Source organism: Lepeophtheirus salmonis, chromosome 5 (assembly GCF_016086655.4).
Source record: "Lepeophtheirus salmonis chromosome 5, UVic_Lsal_1.4, whole genome shotgun sequence".
Classification (NCBI taxonomy): domain Eukaryota; kingdom Metazoa; phylum Arthropoda; class Copepoda; order Siphonostomatoida; family Caligidae; genus Lepeophtheirus; species Lepeophtheirus salmonis.
In genome coordinates, this window is record NC_052135.2 from 46,668,978 (window position 1) to 46,688,904 (window position 19,927).

At 29.0% G+C, this 19,927-nt stretch overlaps 1 protein-coding gene across 2 annotated transcripts in view; it reads right to left on the reverse strand.

Moving 5' to 3' along the window:
* LOC121117402 (nephrin) overlaps positions 1-19,927 on the reverse strand; it is a 102,032-nt gene that overhangs the window by 46,319 nt on the left and 35,786 nt on the right. For both annotated transcript variants that reach the window (XM_040711820.2, XM_040711819.2), the window contains exons 2-4: positions 3,609-3,956; positions 2,366-2,506; positions 2,092-2,274 (exon numbers count right to left, since the gene is read on the reverse strand). In XM_040711820.2, the coding sequence (XP_040567754.1) occupies positions 2,092-2,274; positions 2,366-2,506; positions 3,609-3,956 (672 nt within the window). The remainder of the gene's footprint in view (positions 1-2,091; positions 2,275-2,365; positions 2,507-3,608; positions 3,957-19,927) is intronic.

Genomic DNA, 19,927 nt, shown 5'->3' on the forward strand with positions numbered 1-19,927 from the left:
CAGATCTATAGTTTGTTTCCATGTCGTCTTCTTGTTGTTATATAAAAAATAAAATAACCAACCAAAAACATATATCATTTATTTTATTTTCTTTTTCCCATAAATATTATGTTGATTAAAATGATGGGGTTTCCCGTCTTGGAAGCACAAAAGCGCGACAAACAAGAAAAAGAAACAAAAACTAACCACATTAACAAATGATAAAAAAAAAGTTCAACATTGATTTTTCTTTTTCACATGTTCAAGAAAATGACATTTAAACATAACTTTTTTAAATTTTTCTTAGTTTTTGAAAACTTTCCTATTGATTATCTTTTCATTATTATTAACATATACTATTATTTCTGTAGATAGAGAAGATCTTCTAAGATATCCACACTAGATATCTATATTAGAGTTATCACTATTTTTTTAAATGAATTAGTATGAAGGAGGTTTTAATGCTACTTGCGATGCAAAAATTCATAGACAACTACTACGTAGACTGATCTATGGCACAAAACACGTCGCTCGTATTTCGCATATTAAAAACAAACAACAGCTGTTGAGTGTACGAAAAGAGCGGGCTTTAATAATATTTAATTAAAAAAAGTTAGTAGTTGCTTTTATTTGATAAGTTTTATAATTAATTTTATATATGAAATTAATTGTTTTCTATCTTCTTTTATATTTTTTTTGTCGTGGTGATTTGAAGTACCAGCAGCAATAACTGGCTTAAAAGTGCCAATTTAAACCGGCTTGCACACGACACGTGCAAGCTAACAGTTAATAAACACTGAATAATTCGTCATAACTTAACTAATATATATATAAATCGATCATTTTTGATTGTGCATTTAATATCTTAAACAACTAGTGTATGTAGCTAAGGGGGAGTACATGTCTTATTTATTAATGAAGCAAAATTTGTTTTGACGTCTGTTGTCGAGCCTAAAACATTGTCGGGTACTCCTGCTAGTAATCTATATATACAAGATATCTCAATTAAATTCTAAGAACGTATATGATATATAAAATTACACTAATTTTCTTTTTTCCTGTTATTTCACATTTGTTGTTTACTTGCATACTTATAACATTAATGCTTTGTCTTTTACAAAAATGGAATATACCATACACATAACTTGAATTGAAAATATTTTAAAATTATATTCTGTATTTATTTAAACTTACACTTATTTGTCAAAATTTAGAATGAAATGAATCAGAATGAAAATAAAAACCCCTAATAGCTCTACATTATTTTATCGACCATTATTTATTCAAGCTAACAACAGCGTTTCTTGAGTGATTTGATAGCTTTGGTTATCAGTTTTATGTAATATTTGTGCCAACAAGAAACAGAAAGAACCGTAGGCTGTTAATTTCTTCATCATTATTTAATTTCGGAAATTGGTAGACCTATCTGTAGTTACAAACATGTAGCCATGTGTGTAGATTTTAGCTTTTACGCACTGTGTTCACTGCTCATATGCTACATATTTATGTCTATTAATAATTATTCGCAGTTGGAAGTACGAATTATACCTTTTTTTTTATTATTAAAATAATGAGTGTAAGGTACAGGATGTTTCTGATAAATTCGGAAAAACTTTAAAGCTTTCCAAATCCCTAAGAAGCACATACGTCATTCTGGATTTGTATTACCATAGTGATCGTGTTGTGTGAATTACAATTTATCTGCCAAAAAATAATATAAGAAAAAAAGTAAAGTCAGTTGTGAAGTCCTGAAGATATATCATTGTCAGTGGGAGTCTTATATTTTTCAACAGGATATTGTGCGGCCGAACAAAACTAGGGATGTGGTGGAATGAAATAAAGGAAATTCATCCCATTGTTTTGGAACACAACCTTTAGATCATAAACTAACTGGAACTAAGCACATAGAGCTTTTATTTGGGAGAAAGAATTCTAAATTCAAGGAAATGGGCAAAATGTATTTATTCACAGAGATTTTATGGACATAAAAATCTTTCATTATAAATTACAGTGTTCTGTTTGCCAATTTTTTTATATCTTGAAGGCTTTAAAGTTTATGTAGTTACATAGGAACTTTCAAAGAAACAAAAAATGTACTAAGTCAATACTCACATAACACATTTAATTTTGACTTATACTGAAAGTATTCTCGGTCAGAACGACTAAATATGGCTGGATGATCGGCAACACAGATTATAAAAACTCCATTATCTTCTTTGACTGGACGAATTTTTATACGGCTTACTGTTGTATAGGTTCCAGGTCTGTCTCCAAGAAGGATCTCCTCTTCCAATTCTTTAAAAAGGAAAAGTTGTTTATAAGTTTGATTATAAAAGTGATTTTTTTAAACGAAAAAAACCAATGACATAAGTATTGTAAAGCATACCTGCATTTTGTATCAGCTCTTCATTTTTATACCAAAGTAGTTTTGTAGCAGGATTTGAGGAACTTGATGTACAAGCAATTATTTCTTGATTCCCGGCAACGACTGACTTTGGTTTTTCAAATTTAACTCTTTTAGGTGGCACTTGAAAATAAAAATGGTATTAATTGAATTAGTAATTTGTAAAAATCTAAATTATATACGTATAAGTTATTTTATTATGCCAACAACTTAGTACTGGTTCCGGTACCGAAGTTGGTATATGTATAAATTTCCTTTTTCTTACTTTTTGACCAAAAATGTATGTAAAAAATTTTTTTTACCTGCTATTATTTACAAACGATCAGTTTATTGTATTAATTATATCAAAATAATATTTTTTTTTTTCGGAGCAATGAAAAAAAAATCAAGTAATTGAGGAAATGGAGCAAAAATTCTTCACATCAAAATATGCTTGTATTTTTTTATTTCACATAGATGTTTTTATCGTAAATATCTAAAACAGTCATCAATCCAAATTCATAACTTTGGCATAATTAAAATTTTTGTAAATAAGCAATTGTTGAGAGGAGTTCGATCCAATCGACTGGAGAAACTTTTGCAATTCATATGCAAATATAAGGATATTTTTCATTCTTGTTTGTGATTGGGAAGAATAATTTTGAAAAATGACGTAATGGGAGTGCAAGTACCGGTGCCTTTAAAATTTTAGTGTAATAATGTTTTATATGCATCAGTACCTAGGATGTAGAAAGGGGGTTCACTTGACGCCAGTATTGTTAGTGTCAGCCCTTTCAAGGCTAACCAACCAAGTTTATTATAAACAAAAAACCTTTTTTATTTATAATTAGGAAAATATATAGTAACCTATATGATATCAAAATGGACCCAACAAATATAAAGACTTCTGCCTATTAAAAATTAAAGAAGTTTACCTCTTTTGCCTAGTTTTGTTAAATATTTGACCTTAAAATGCATTTAAAATATGTTACTACATCGCTACACCATCTTATTTTCATATTGAAGATAAAATTAGCTACTAAAGAATTCAATATTATTCTCTAATTTTCCTACTTTTCTCGTTTTTTAATCGGGTACAAATTCAAAATCGTACAAATTCAAAGATTTCATTGGTATTTTTAGAAGATTAATTTAATTTAATTCGAGCATTAGTTTTTATCTTTGGGATCTAGTAGAATTTAAAGCAGGTTATATATTTTTTAAATATATTATATATAAAACTTACCAAGAATTTCAACATAAACATGTGCTCTCAAGAGCACCTTTGGACCCTTGGATCCAGGAGAGACTTGACATTCGTACTCTTTTCCCTCTCCAAGAAGCACATTTTGTACATGGAGTACAGAGTATCCTCTCTCAGGGCTCATAAGAGTACATTTTTCACAGCTTAAGGCCACCATTTCCTGGTCAATCCCTAGAGCAAACCCATCTCGACTCCATTGGATTTCCCCTTGTAAATTACCCACAACGCATTCCAGGGTTAGATTGCTATGTTCACGCACCGTCATATTTTCTGGCTTTTTTATAAAGAATTGATTACCCTCCGGTTCCTCGTATGAGGCCTCGAGTAAACCTAAGTTTGGAAAAACAAAGAGAAAAAAACATTATTATAAAATAGATATGATAATATTTTTGCAGAAAATAAATAAATATATCTCTACATGGGTACAATATATGCATAATATGATATAAAACAAATTTATATTCAAGAAAAACTTTGGGGTACAACATGTTTTAAATAAATATTATAGGATTTTACTGTATGAATTGATGTATTATATTACATCATTAGAGTGTCCCGTTTTTTGAGTGAATATTATTTCTCCCCTATATCAGACTTTTTCTGCTGGAAACTGTAGAAAACTCTCTTTGCATAAGTTTGAGGCTTGTCAAACCCTTTATGACGTGGTACAAGTCATTTAAACTTCATGTAAAAGTAAAAATGCGTCGTCTTTAGCTTTTTATAACGTTTCAAATTTTAGGGAATTTGTCAAAAATATAACTTTTATACTTAATTTATCTGTTAAATATATTGTGCATCTTGTTTTTGATAATTTAATAGCGAATTGTTAGCATAATTAATCAAGTATACTTTTTACTGATAAATCAAATAATAAAAAAGTATTTAAAGTACAATTTGTGACTCAAAACATCATAATTGAAACAAACGAATATGGGCCATTTCGATCTAGAAATTAAAAAAACTAAAATGACTTATACTACGCCAAAAATTACTTAAATTACATCAAACGTTGCCAATGTAATTTTTTTTCACAAGAAAAAGTCTTTGAGTAGGGAGAAACAAACATTAACTTAAAAACAGGGCAGTCTAATACATTATATGTATTCATAAATATGTATCTTTCAAAACAGAATGTATATTTTATGGAGTGAATTGTTGTTATCTTTTTATTTACATATATCTATATGGATCACTTCATATTCGACTTTTTTTCATTAAACATATGCAACCTGATATTATTCCCATTTTCCAAGATCTTGAATAATTAAATATACAAGTTACTTTGATTTTGAACCTCTGCTATGTCTGCCACAAGAGCCTTGTAGCTATATTGTGGAAGTTTTTTTAACTCTTCAAAATTTGGGATATGATGTCATTTTTTTTCATTGTAGCTTCCCAGATGTTGAAAATCAATTAAACTACTATGTTTATTCGTCTGGACCTTGCAGAATGGAAATAATATCCATTCACACAAGTTTGAAGTTTAATATCAAATTTAAAGACATTTATGATACATGTTGTGTACAAGTTATAATTTGTATAAACATACTGTACAAGTTTCAATTTATTCCTCTTAAAATGTCTTCTTTGAACCATCTATGATATATTTCCTAACTAATTATTATTTGTCATTATGGATTTTATTTCACCTGATATACATGGAAAATGTCTGTATTTCTTCTAAAAAGTTTACTTACTATGAAAAATTGGTCTCTTTATTCTATCTTATTATGATATAAATAGAACAAATATGAAATAAAAGAGACAATTAAACAAACATTTTTAAATTAATTTAGTAATAATATAAATATGAGGAATAAAATAACTTTTTTTTTTAAATTTTTAATTAGATAATGTAAATTTTAGAAGCTCTCATACTTATCCTTAAAAAATCATTTAAATTTAAAACATTTTTCAAAACTTATTCATAAATGTTATAGTGTTAATGATTCATAATTTTTTTTCATCATTTACTGTCAATAAATTAGAGGCATAGCCACCCCAGTGCGGGTAATTATTAAAATAAGGAATTTACAATTTAAATTTATCAGGAGAAAAATTCTAGGTTGTAATTTATTTAAAATCTTGATGAATAATATATTGTATTGCCAGATGCATATGAAGAAGTTTATATAATAGTTTCAAGTGTTATCCCTGCTAACTTATTGCTGGGGGTTCAAGGGTTGAATTAGTAAAAAGATAGTGGACGTTGTTTGGTTGTTTGTTTAATAGACTCAGAATACCTGCCCCGTCTTTTAACTATGACATATTTTATAGTTTGATAATGTGCTATTGATCCTTTTTTTTGGTATAAATTCGGTATTAGTAAGGTGGTTTATATACCATTTAATCTAAATATAAACATTACCTGAGCATAAAGCTTTTTGTGCATTGAAATTAATGATCAAACATGTTTTCATGTTCCTTTAATTGGTCAGATGGAGTTGTAATGATTATGTATAGGATAAAATAATTGTATGGAATCGACTTGGCTCAATGGTCAAAACACTCAAAAGAAACTATATTCTTAAACTCAATGTGAATAAGTTTGCGCCCCGATCCTTCATAGATGACTTAATCAGTACAACTCTATCTAATCAAATTAAAGCAAGAATAAAAAAATACACACATCCATTATTGTATAACAATTATTCTATCTGATCTAGGAATTGTCCTTGAAGTCTATGTACATAAATTATATAAATTACTCTAAGAGTGATTGAAAATCAAGCCTATAAACAATGAGTTCAAGATAATACAAAAAAGAGTACGTTAATTATTAAGTTTTTTTGGAATAAATTTATTTTTTGTGAATAAAAAAAGCTTTTATCAATTTATTTTTCATGTGAGTGAAAGTAAGCTACACAATTTTTTTTTTTTTTTTCGAAAATAAAATGTAATAATTCAAGATTGAGTGGATTTTCTCAAAATTGCTCTTGCAGGTTACAAGAACTCCAAGTTAAAATGTTTAAAAAACATGTAATATATCTAAGGAAAAAGACGCTATCGAGGCGAATAATAGTGATTTTAATCCCATGAAGATACTAGATTATACTTTTTGAGCAAATTATATCAATTTCTATATTCGTAAATGATGAAAAAGTTGATTTCAGGTGTGTTTGCAATAAATATTCTAGACAATATTTAGACAATGAATATTCTAGACACAATAACTCACAAAAGTGAGTTACTGTACAAAACCTGCTCAAAAAATAATTTTCTGACTTTTTTTGTAATTTTACAGAATATATTTTTTGAATATTAGGGAGTCTTATAATAAACAACTAAAGAGGTCTTTCCAAAAACTTGTAAGTAAGTGTATATAGATAATGTTCTTACATCTTTTAAGTCATCAAAAAGTCCATCATCGAAAAAGATGATAAGACATTAACTTGTTTATAAATAAAACATTTCTATAAATATAATATATGTGTTTTTAATAAACAAATTGAGAATACCAACTCTTAAAAAAATAGCTGATGTGGTATTTTATAACCTATCCTTTTAAATAGCGATTAAAAAAAAATATACCATACAGTCAAATCTTTTCCCCCTAATTTTATTTTTGAATCTTTGTAGCACTCAGCATTTCAACTCCAAAGACATCAAATAATAGTTATTTTTTTTAGTCAAAATAGATACCGTTACGTAAGGTATAATAATTCTGATGTATTGTACCTTATACATATATATGAAAATATAAATAGAGAAAGTTCACGTTTTCATGTGATTTTCCTCATTTGGATGTCAAATTTGGAATGACCAATAAAATAACAGTACAGTCTAACGACCTCATGCTTAAAACAAGTTACCTGACAATGCACTATTATCCCGTTTTAAAATAAGAAATCTGGGTTAGAGCTCACCTGATCTCAGCAGTTGCTTTTTTAATTCACCTTTTGTGACCATTTAATATGGATTTGTCTGTCTTTTATATCCATCAAAAATCTATATTTGTAATATTTATCCTTATTATATGTATATTAGAGCATTTTAACTTTTGTAATGAATTGCATCGTTATTGAAGGCGACACCATCTCGGGAGATCATAGTATATATTTAAATATAAAATGGAAAAATTTGCAATACATCTTGATTAAACTCCAAATAGCTCTAAGAATAAAAAAGACTAAATATTTTTACTGAGTACTACTTGATGCCAATGATAAACACAAATATTTAAATTCAATCACAAGTACAAAAACCCCCTATAAAATTTCTTTTTTTGTTGTTGATCGATTAGGGACAGGAAAAGTAAAATAGTTATAAAAAATATCTTATTCTTTCCATCGTAAGGGCTATTTTTTATCTACAAAATGGAAATAAAACTGTATAACAATGCAATAACATATTTTTAATACATATTAGTATCTAATATATGATAAAATGGGGCAATAAACTATAGAAGTTAGATTATAGATAGACACTAAGGTTTTAGTCCTTTTATCTGTAAGTCCCATTTTTACATCCAATAGTTCATCATTTTTCTTCATATGAATGGGACAAGGGTTTTCAATTTTATAAAATTTGGTTGTTTAGGCCACCTATAAGGGTCAACATCAATCATGCTGACGTAACATGGAAACACATTATATGTATATGTAATTACATCTCATACATTCGTATTTCCATAGAAAATAAGTAGACAAGTGTAATATAGAAGGATATCATATAAGAATTTATATCTTCTTACTCTTACAAATGTAACTTTTTTCACTTTTCTAGCACTAAGTTAACTACTAAATTAGGAAGGATAAGATATTTGTCTTCCAATTCTTCTCCCTAATCAATCTCAAGTTAAGTTAATTGCCCTAATATAGCCATTTTAAAGGAATTTTTAGTTCCGAAAATTTAATGAAATTAAGTACGAGTAGGTATAACTGTTTTTTTTTTAATATCAAGTACAATGTACTCGATAAAGTTGTTAGGTTGTTTATTTTTTATTTTAATCCATTATTGATCATTAAGGTTGAGCTTTTTTTTTTAAATTTCAAAATTGTTAATTTGTGAGGGTCGCAATTTTTTTCTTTTAGGGGAAACACATCTTGTATAAATGTTAATTGGCTTTAAAAATATTTTTGGAGGTTGCTCAACTGGTCCAAAGTTTTGAAATTTTACAATTAAAAAAAAGTATTTAGTTCTGAATATCATCTAAACATTTGTGTTACAGCAAATTATACATATAACAAAAGAAACTTACTTAAATAAATTTACTATCGAAATATTTTCTAATTTTTTTGCTAACGTTTGGTTTTTAGGTAAAAAAGAGCAAAGACTATCATTCCTTGCATTTTTGCTACATGTTTATTTGTCTGCTCGTGAAAGAAATATTATCCATTCTCACAATTTTTGTTTCCAAAAGATTGTTTCCAAGCAATGGTCAATTTATAACTTGAAATAGTCCGTGCAGGTTAAATTATCATACATTTGACCTTTTTCTGACCTATTACTCACTTTTTTTCGATGAAAAAGTCTTTATAAACTAAATTCATCATATCTAAACAAAATCTTTGTAGTAGTCGTATTCCGAAACTATTATGGGATAGTTTGAGGCGAAAATCATCATTTTAAAGCAAGATTATTTCGGGATAAGCTTAAGAAATATTACAAAGGAAAGAAAATATTATTTTCTTTCTTTTTCAATCATAAAACTTTCTTATATTTTCAAAGTTTATTATGTGTATAAATTTTGAATATAATGTAATAAAGTTCTAGTAATTTCATTGTACATATATTTTAAATTAAAATTTTAAAAGAGTTTTTTTGCTTTAATCAAGGATATATAAGCTTCAATGATCTTCGACTACTTGGAGGAGGAATTGGAGTTACGATTCATCAGATGGTAGTATACCAAGATATTCTTTAATGAGACCAACTCCACACCCAGCAGGATTATCCTTAATTTTTTAATTAATGATAGTATCAAGAGCTTGTCAGTAGTCATCTTGGAATATCTATAACTCAGGTTTGTCTCAAGAAATTTATATTTGACTATCCAGACTATGAAAGAGTTTCTTTAATTTTTCTTTAGTGAAATCTGCCAAGTTTTTGTATTTTAATTCATTTGAAAGTAAAGAACAGTATATCTTGAGTTTCACTAATCAAGTTTGTATGATAACTTTGTGATACGTCCTTTTGATTCTGAACTTAATGAACTGTCAAATAGAGCTAATCCAACAAGTTTCATCGGACAAGTATCATAAGCGCTGGAATAATTTTTTGATGTTCAGATTCAATATGTCTGAATTAATGGAGGAATATTTAAGGGGGGGGGGTTACTAAATTCAGGTCATTTTTAGGTGCACTTATGGCTTGAGAAGTAGACATCCAGACTTGGAGATACACTCTCACTATCAACAGATAAATATTGCGCAATCTCCATTCCTCTATGTCTGTCAAAGAAATTTGTAATCGAAATTTCCAAATTTTGAGGCTGTATAAAACTTTTCATCACCATTCGGCGTGGTGTATAGAAACAAGGTTACATAAATTTTACACTTCGAAGATACACATCATCGGAATATAATTCATTTTTTTAAAGTCTTGTAAAGGAAAATTTGTTTCCATACATTTCTTCGCATAATCAAGGTCTCTAGTCACACATCTTCAACAAGAGAAGCTATTTCAAGATCTTCAATTCCAGGATCATACTTATACGTATTAATGGATGGCAATTTTCCTTGTAATCTTTTGAGCATTTTAACATCAGGAGAAAACGTAGGTTCAAAACATTATTTCTTATGATGCTGTACTTATGCTGAATTCTATGATATGGTGTCTACATGCGAGATGTAAAATATTTTTTCTAGTTTTTTTTTTAAAAGAAGAACACAAGTTCTAGTAGTCCTACCTGTATTTCAATTTGTTGTGTAAAAGCACATAACTTGAAATTGATCACGTATTTTCTAGCAAGAAAAATATGAAGTAAAAAAAAGTGCTCAGAAATTTTATCTCAGTTTAAAATAAAATAAGGTTTAATTACTTTACTTATTGATTAAAACTTTGGCTATTAAGATTTTTTGGATGAAATAAAGGTCATAAAAGGTAAACATATATATGCAATGATTATTTATTGATACTTCTTGACGAATTATTATATAAATTTAGTTTATAAAGTATTTTATTCGAAAAAAGACCATTAAAAGATCGGAAAATGGTCAAATTTACCCTAACTTAATCATATTTTTCTATTTCGAGTAATAAATTGACAATTGCTAACAATTTGGGACACATAAGTTGTTAATAGGGGTATATTTTCTTATAACGAGCTTACAATACTAAAAATACTCAATTTTGCAAAAAAATTGTAAAATTTCAAAAGTTTTGAGCCATTAAGCTATCTTTAAATTTGTTTTAAAACCGTTCAAAAATTTGCATGCTTTGTAATCATTCTAAAAAGAAAAATTTGAGACCCTTGCAACTCCACGTATCTCAAATTTAATAAATAAGCTCCAACCAATTGGGAACAAGATTTGAAACTATAAAGTTCTTCTTAAACAATATCTTGTCGTTAAATTTTCCTATGAAAGTTCCCCGTTAATGAAAATTCTGTTCAACTGGGATATCCAAACTTAGTCATTTACAGTAGAGTTATGAAGTTTATAAAAACCAAGTTTAAGAAACTTTGTTCCTTCCATAATTTATTTGGATTACATAAAAACGATAAACTTGTTATTTGGATTTGTTAACCTTTTTTGTAGGTATTTGTTTTAGAAATTGTCGGTAATTACGTAATAAGTGTATTGTTTCACATTTATAAAAAATGATCCCATATAGGAACAATGGCCATACCTATCTTCTTTTGAGAAGCGTAAACATATTTGACTCTTATCTGTTACTTTTTAAACGGAAGACTTCTATAAATATTGCAAGAATAAAATAAATGTTGCTCCATGTGGTCATCATTTCTAAATGAGAACATATAATGTTTCAAAAAATATATATGATAAAAAATTATGACAAATATTTTTAATTATGAACAATTCGGGCTAAAGTATAAAGATATAACTCATTTTGATCAAAATTAATATGGTTGACCACTAATAGGTTCAAGGCATTTGATAAAGTTTATTCTAGGTTTGTAGGGAATTTGTCCATTTTATTAACTAAATACGTCAACTTTACGTAAGATCGGAAAATGACGTCGCTTTGATCTATCATGCAATTTGTGACGTCAATGAAAATACTGTATGGGAAAACATAAAGCGTTCTCTCATTATACATATAATTAATCATCAGCTAGAATACCTCCCCTACTTATGTGTATGGCCCTCCCACGTAGATAGGAATAAATCTTGAATATAATTCCTAATAACATATTATAGAGATATCTATAGTTGTAACAAATATGACCTAAAATGACTGCAATACTTTTTGTAGTTAAAACCTACCACTTTAATTCTTTTCTTCACAAATGTAATTACATTAATTTTCTAGTTTTCAATATTGTTCCATGGATTTAAAAGATGAATTTTTATGAATTTAAACATTTATACGTAGTTAAATACTAAAAAATATTTTAAAAAGAAATAAAGAAGCTAAATTCCTGAAATTTTAAACACAAATATAATTTAGATGTATAAATAAGTTTCTCTAATATTAAGAACTAAAAAGTTGGCTATTAAAAGTAGGGTGACTGCATTAGTAGTGTAATTGCTATATATAGAATATGGGGTCAATTGATCTTCTTTTTTCTTAATCAAAGAACCAAAAAGTAGTAACGAATATATTAGTAATACGACTCATCAATAGCACACATGTAGAGTTTTGAAATTAGAATAGCAACCTTTTGTTTATAGTAAAACTTTATAAACTTAATGTCCTTTCGATTTTAATGAATGGATCTGAGATCTAGAATTCTTAAAAAAACTACTTGATGAAGTCCTTATAAAAGATGCAAGCCAAGTTAGGGTCCCTTTTTCCTACATTGGGAGATTACAAGATTATGAATGCATAATCAAAAGACTAAACTTTGATTTGTTGAACTAAATTTACAACTAAAAAAAGATTTTGCGAAGATGTGAATATTTCAAATAAACGTTGGTAATTAAAAAAAGTGACGAAAAGTGCCTGTAAGTTTAAGGATAAGTTTTAGGCTGTAAGAATACTTTTCTGCAAGATGTCGCTTTTAAGGTATACATAATAAAACACTTAATGTCTTTAAGATAATAAATTTATATTGATATTTCATATTCCATTTATTCATCTATAAAAATATTTTTTGACTGGAAGCAAAGGTATTTTTCCAATTATGTTAATTAAATTGAAAGAAATTGCAAATTTATTATCCCACTTTAACACAAGTGGGGCAAAGGGATCATAGTAGCTTTAACGATAATAAAGCTTCTTGTTCTCTTTATACATTGAATTTATAATTTACTGTCAATGTTCCACATCTTAACAATGCAGCTTTGACTATATTGAAGTGATTAAAGTCATCTACATAAAAATTGTTCTTTAATTGTTAACATGTTATGACAAAGAAGTATTTATTATTTAGTATGTCTAATATTTTGCTTAATTTGCCCACAAAGTAGAAAATATATGATACTGATAAAGTAATTTATTTGTATTTGAATATATCAGTGCCAATCTCTCCTCATTTTACACAATAGATCATCAAAAATAATATTTTAAATTGTAAAATGTGAAATACATTGTTCATGTACTCGTCGTTTTGTCACTTTTGTGTATAGTTTTTTGGGTAGAATAAGACGTAATTGGCTAACTACTGGTTAATTATGACTATTTCTTTATTTATTTAGAAAAGGAAAGGTTAAGTGATAACACAATGAAAACTATTGCAAAGTGTAGGCCTTTCAAACTACATTAAATGTACTTATAAAATTAAATGTAATCAAAACTAGGGAATTACAATGTTCATAAATGCATCATAAGATGTTTCAATATTACTACATATATAATATAAATGTATGTATTATAATTGATAATGTATGAGTTAAAATATTACATGTCTGGAAGCAAGTTCAAATATAATGCGAAATGTTGAGAAAAATTAACATGATTAAGATTAAAATACATACGAGTGTATATTTGTTGAATTATCATATTTTACTCCAGTACAAAATAATCCTAGGGATTTGCAAATACATAACATAAGTGCATCAAACCTATTTTTTTTAATACATATATAATACAGAGTGGAAACTAAACCTGGACAAAGATGATATTTGTCAATAAAAAAAGCTATTCTACGGTATAGCTTAGAATTTTCCATGGGCTAGGGATTGGTCATTTTGACTTTTCCCAATAATTTAAATTTTTAACCAAGAATGATTGGGTGATTTTGGCCGACCTGTAGAAGCTTCATCGTAATCCCGTCGTTTTCCATTTGTGTTTTTTCATTATTAATAGTATGACATATACCCACACGAACTAAAGTTGTGAGTCTTGTGTCTCAATCAATGACATGATGACTCAAAAAAAAAAAAATGCTTGCTGATATTTGATATTTCAGTGATAATTTATATGTACAATTTTTTTTTTTAAATCAGTAGTACCTTACAACCTAAATACTTTGAATTAATTGAGTTTGTAAGTTTTTGTAAGTTTTTATTGACATTCTGTAACTAATAACATTTGAATGATGGATTATTTTGCTATTTTTTCATCTCATTTACTATATAGTCTTATCAATACTTACTAATTAAGAAGATATTGTAAATATTGTATTGCTTGAAGTCAGTTGCAACAAGTGCTCTTTTAATACATATATTTTCTTAAATATTATGCTATCTGTTTTCACTTCATTGGATGTCAGTTAAACAAGATTATAGTACCAATCGGGGATCTATAATTTCAATTCTATTATATCTACAACATTATAATACATACATTTAAAATTAATACTTAAAATGTCAAGTTATTTATTGTTCAAAATATTATTTTGACTAATTTTCTGAATGTCTAGCTAAAATTTCCTTTTTTAACTGTTGCAACCATATCTGGCTATAGATAATTGTAATATATTATGGGTTTCATTCAAATACAATTTGTGGAAACACGTTTTACAAGTGTAATCATTAAATATATCAAACAATATCAAGCATACATTGAGTGAATTTTTTATATGTCTTTTTCTATACTACACTAATTTTTTCCGGCTCTCTTTTTCATTAACACAAAATCAATATTTAAAAATACAAAACAAAAAACGACGATACATTTCTAAATTTGAACGTTTAAACAAATTTATAGACATGAACCAGGATGGGATCACATTTTTGCAAACCACATCCGACACTAGAGCTTATGTTTTATTCTTCTTGTCTAAAACTTTTGATGATTAATGATACTTTATTAAGCTATTATATATAATAATTTTATTTTTTAATTGTCACATGGAAGTTTTTGCAACTTATAAGTGAAATTTACAACATTTGATGAGAATTAATAAGAGTTATTTATTAATAGATATGAAAGACAATAAAATAGTTACACAATGTTACCTATGTATGAATCTAATTTTTGAGAAAACCATTGTAGTTTGATTTATTTTTGTCGAACAGCATATTAATATAAGTAAGTTTTTCTCAAATAGTAAGATGTATTCAAATTATGAACCGACTGAATTAATATCCAATTCATGTTGTATAATTTTATGATAAAAAGTCCTTTATAAGTGATGTGGGAGCTTTAATTTATTACCAAATATGAATTTTTAAATTTAATGGTTTCCAAAGGCGAAAAGTAATAAAGTACCTTATATTTACAAAAATAAATCTATGAACCTTTCAACCAAAAACTGCTGCTATGCCGTGTTTTAAAGTAGTAATATTTTTTTTCGATACTCTACTTTTAAAAATTAGAAGGGAAGATTACATTAACTAGTTGATTTGATCTTATGAAAGGCAGTCCAACAAATTCCAATCAACATTTATAAGAATTCAACCTGTTAAATAAAGTTAAGTTAGTTTAATGAAATTGCATTAAAAAGGGTTAGATTTACATAACATAAGTAAACAAAGTTTATTTTGATATATTGTATGAAAATAAACTTTTTATATGTTACTCAAAAAAGAAACATCAACAAAATATCAAAATTTATTTATCATAAATTTGGTTTAGAAACATACTGAGAGGATTTTTACGTAGCAATCGGTTGATTACTTACTGTTACTGACTATTTTATTTACCGAACTTTAGCAATTTATATCTTGGCATTTTAACTTTAAATCGGGGGTGGGCAAAACTTTTTGCAATGAGGGCAACATTTGAAAAATGTTGCAGCCGAGGCCCGCACACTCTCATTACAAAGTAGGAAAATTGTCCCGGTGTGTAACTAATCACAATTTTTGTCTTTCACACTAAGGTACGTTTATTGCTATGCGTTATAAAAAAATATATGAATCACAAAAGTTAATGCGACTTGTGTAACTGTTCACAGTTTTCACAATCTTTTGCAAATTGAGACTATGTTAGCTACTATATATCCTCATAACATCATGTAAGTTGGTGTCTGTCAGCAAAGATCTGTTCTTCGAATTGTTTATCTTTAAATAAGAAAATGCTTGTTCGGAGATGTATGTAGATCTAAACAGTGTCAAAAACTTTTTTTAAAGTTTGGAAGCAAATTGTCAGACAATAAAATGTAAATGTCAGGCAGTGAATCTGACTTGAACTTCTCTTTCAAGACATTATTTGTTTTCGAGTCCAGCAGTTTCGGCTGTAAATCCTCAGGAGCCGAATCAACGTCTGTAGTGAATGGAGAGCTGAGCATAATAAACCTGCAGTTTCAGGTCCTTAAAGTCTGGGAACCTTCTGCCGAATTTGATAGCCAAGGTATCTAACTGAACGTGATACTAGGCCATAAGTTCACCAGAAATAATTGCTTCTTTCAGCAAAAGGAAAGTGACAAAAGTTGCTGTTACCAGCTTGCCTGAAGAACAATGAAAGCTTCATTTGGAATGATGTAACGTAAACGTACATCTTGTGTGCGTTTAAGTTAAACCATTCCCCTAAAAATTTTAGATTCAATTCGTTCAACTTTCCATGATATTAATGGCAAACTTAAAGTCCCACCTCCACTCTTCATCAACTACGTTGTTACTAAAATCACACTGAATGCTTTTCATTTCCAAGAACATCACGATTTCTTCACTTAACTCACATATTCTCTTCATTTCTTGGCCCCAGGCTCAGCCAGCGGGCATGGTTAATGTTGAGGACATCGAAATGTTCAGTTTCTAAATCTGCCAGGAATTCCCAGAACTTCCTTTGGTTAAGCCCCCCGGCTCTGATGAGATAAACAACATTGACAGTTGAATCAGTAACGTTCTTAATGTTCAGTGCACCTTTACACATACTTTCATGATGAATGACGCAGGGAAGTGGTATGAGGGCATAGTCAGGATGTTCTGTTTGGATCTTGTCATTCATCCACTTCAGCAGCCCAACATTTTTTCGTGTCAAAGCACAAGCTCCATCAGTTGTTACACTTGCCGTTTTATTCCACTCCAGCACAGTTCTTGCAATACAGTTTTCCAGAGCACGAAACAAGTCCTTAACAGTTTTTCTGTCTTTTAGGGACTCGACACTAATAAGCTTCTCAGTAAGTTTAAAATTAGTATCCCTTCTTTGTATAAATACCAACAACAGTGCAGTGTCTTGTACATCAGTGCTTTCATCCAATGCAAACGAAGTCCACAGAAAGTACTTGCTTGCATCCTTCAGTTGGCTCTTGAGATCATCACTTATTTTTTCATCACATCGAACCACAGTTTCGTCGATAGGGCAATTCTATCGATTTTGGTTTTCTGTTCTGGACACATGAAATTAGCTAGGTCAGAAATGCATTCATTGATAAACACACCGTTTGAAAATGTTCCTTGTTCCTTTTTGCAAGTATGTAAGAAACCATAAAACTGGTTTTAGTTGCAGCATCTTGTATGGTCAACTGTTTGGTAAAAACACTCTTTTGTTTATTCAGCTTTTTCGCTAGCTCTTTGCATTTCTGTTTTCTTTCTTCACTAGTGAAATTTTGTCCAAAGTTTGTGTGCTTAGTTTAGTTATCTCTTTTTAAATTTTACTCCTTGGTAACAGCCACGGCTCATGCCACAACAAGAAAACTGGTTTTTTCCTAACTTTTGTAAAATAGTATTTAACAGTCTATTCCTTATTGAAAACACGACTTTTGTTTTCACTCTTCCACTTCTTATCAGCACTCATTATTTTAACAGAGTAAAAATATCCATCTTTTATTTCTTAACAAAAATCCTGTCGATGTAGCAAACAATAAACTGTGCGTCTCAAATAGCAATGAAAAGCTTTTTGGAGGAAAGTGGAAGTACTAGTAGGTTAACGTATTTGTATTTTATGAGCAAATAATTGAATCAAACAATGCGTGAGAAGTGTAAGGCTGGTTTTTGATAAAATTTTGCTATACATGCACGACTGAGAAAAACACAATCGTAAAGGGAATAATATTTTGTCATGTAATCTGCAACCTGTCTAATTAAAACAATAAGTGATGAGTTGGATTTTCTGCAAGTTCTGGCGGGCTGCATAAAATGGTCGCGTGGGCCGTATGCAGGTGTAACTGTGGAAGTATCACCTACAAAATACCTGTTCATGAGTAATTCTGGGGAACTTAAACTTTTTTTTAATGAAACCTACAAAAAAAATTATGTTTGGTTTTTACTTATTTTCTAGGTTTTTCTGATAAATGTTTTCAAGTTTTTGGTTTTCAATACTCTTTTGAAACAATTTAGGTACCTTTAGATTTAATTTATTTACATTACATTTAAATTTAAATAAAGAACCATCAATTATAAATGTTATTTTTTTTAATTTTTCGAAAGACAAAAACATGGACTCTACACAATTTTGTCCAAATGCACCCCTCTCCCTTGTGTTGGCGGAAAGGACAGGCTAATACTAGTCTTTCATACATACTTGAACCTTCATAATAACTCTACTAGGATCTGCATTTAATTAAGTGGCTTGCTAAAGTAATTTTATTAAGTTATAAATCTGTTTGAGGACAAATATGAAAGATTATAAATGTACTTTGATTGGTTGAATTCAAATTATCTTTTGTTATACTTTGATAAATTCATAACAATTTATAGATTTGGAATAACAACACAAATGAAAAGAGTTTTAACAGCTTACAGATAATTTTGGTTCTTTTTTATTTTCTATTTACACTTGCAATAACATTAAAATAGGTTTTTTGAATAGCTATTTATAACAACAAAGAAGTTGTAATCTAAAGTTGACAAATATTCAGTAATAAATTTGGACATAACACATTTTAACTTGTGGAATTTTTCCAAGTATGAGGGTAGGGACTCTTCAGGTAAGAGTTCTAAAAAGATTTTTAACTACTATTGAAAAAAAGTATTTATCAGAATTGTCTTCATAAAAGAAGAACTAATCAAACTGTACTTTTTAAAAATATAAAATTAATAAAGGTTTATTCATTAAACACTCAGAAAAAAAATCAAGAGGTAATCAATTGAAAATTTATAAACAATTGGCTTCTTTAATAGAATAACCCACAAAGTTATTTATATTTATTTAATATGAAGTTAAAAAAATGATTTGTAATTGTTGCGTCTTGACGAGGGAGAGACACAAGCTTATTTATAAGGTGGAGAGATCCAGGATGACCGAGAGAAATGAGGAGAAGAAATAACGTGGAGGAATAAAGCTACACAGTTTATATGCTCATGTGTATTCTAACTATACTCCTCATAAAGGTTTTAAGGACCCGAGCACCTTGCTCGTCCCTGGGAGAAATAACATTCACCCTTGTTGAAGTTTTAAGGACCCGAGCACCCTGCTCGTCCCTGGGAGAAATAACATTCACCCTCGTGGAGGAAGGAAGAGAACCTTGGTCACTTTCAAGAAGTGAAGTGTGTGTCTGGGTCAGGGACCACATAATTACAAATGGGTTTAGTCCTACACAATTTTGGTTCTCTACTGTTCCTACTCTCCCGTTCACATCATTGGCTAATGGATGTGGAACGGTCTCTCTTCTGGATCATCCCGAGTTGGATGAGGGTACATCGAGCAAGATGTCTCCCAGGGACGACCAGGGTGCTCGGGTCCTTAAAACCTCAACAAGGGTGAATGTTATTTCTCCCAGGGACGAGCAGGGTGCTCGGGTCCTTAAAACTTCAACAAGGGTGAATGTTATTTCTCCCATCTTGCTCGATGTACCCTCATCCAACTCGGGATGATCCAGAAGAGAGACAGTTCCACATCCATTAGCCAATGATGTGAACGGGAGAGTAGGAACAGTAGAGAACCAAAATTGTGTAGGACTAAACCCATTT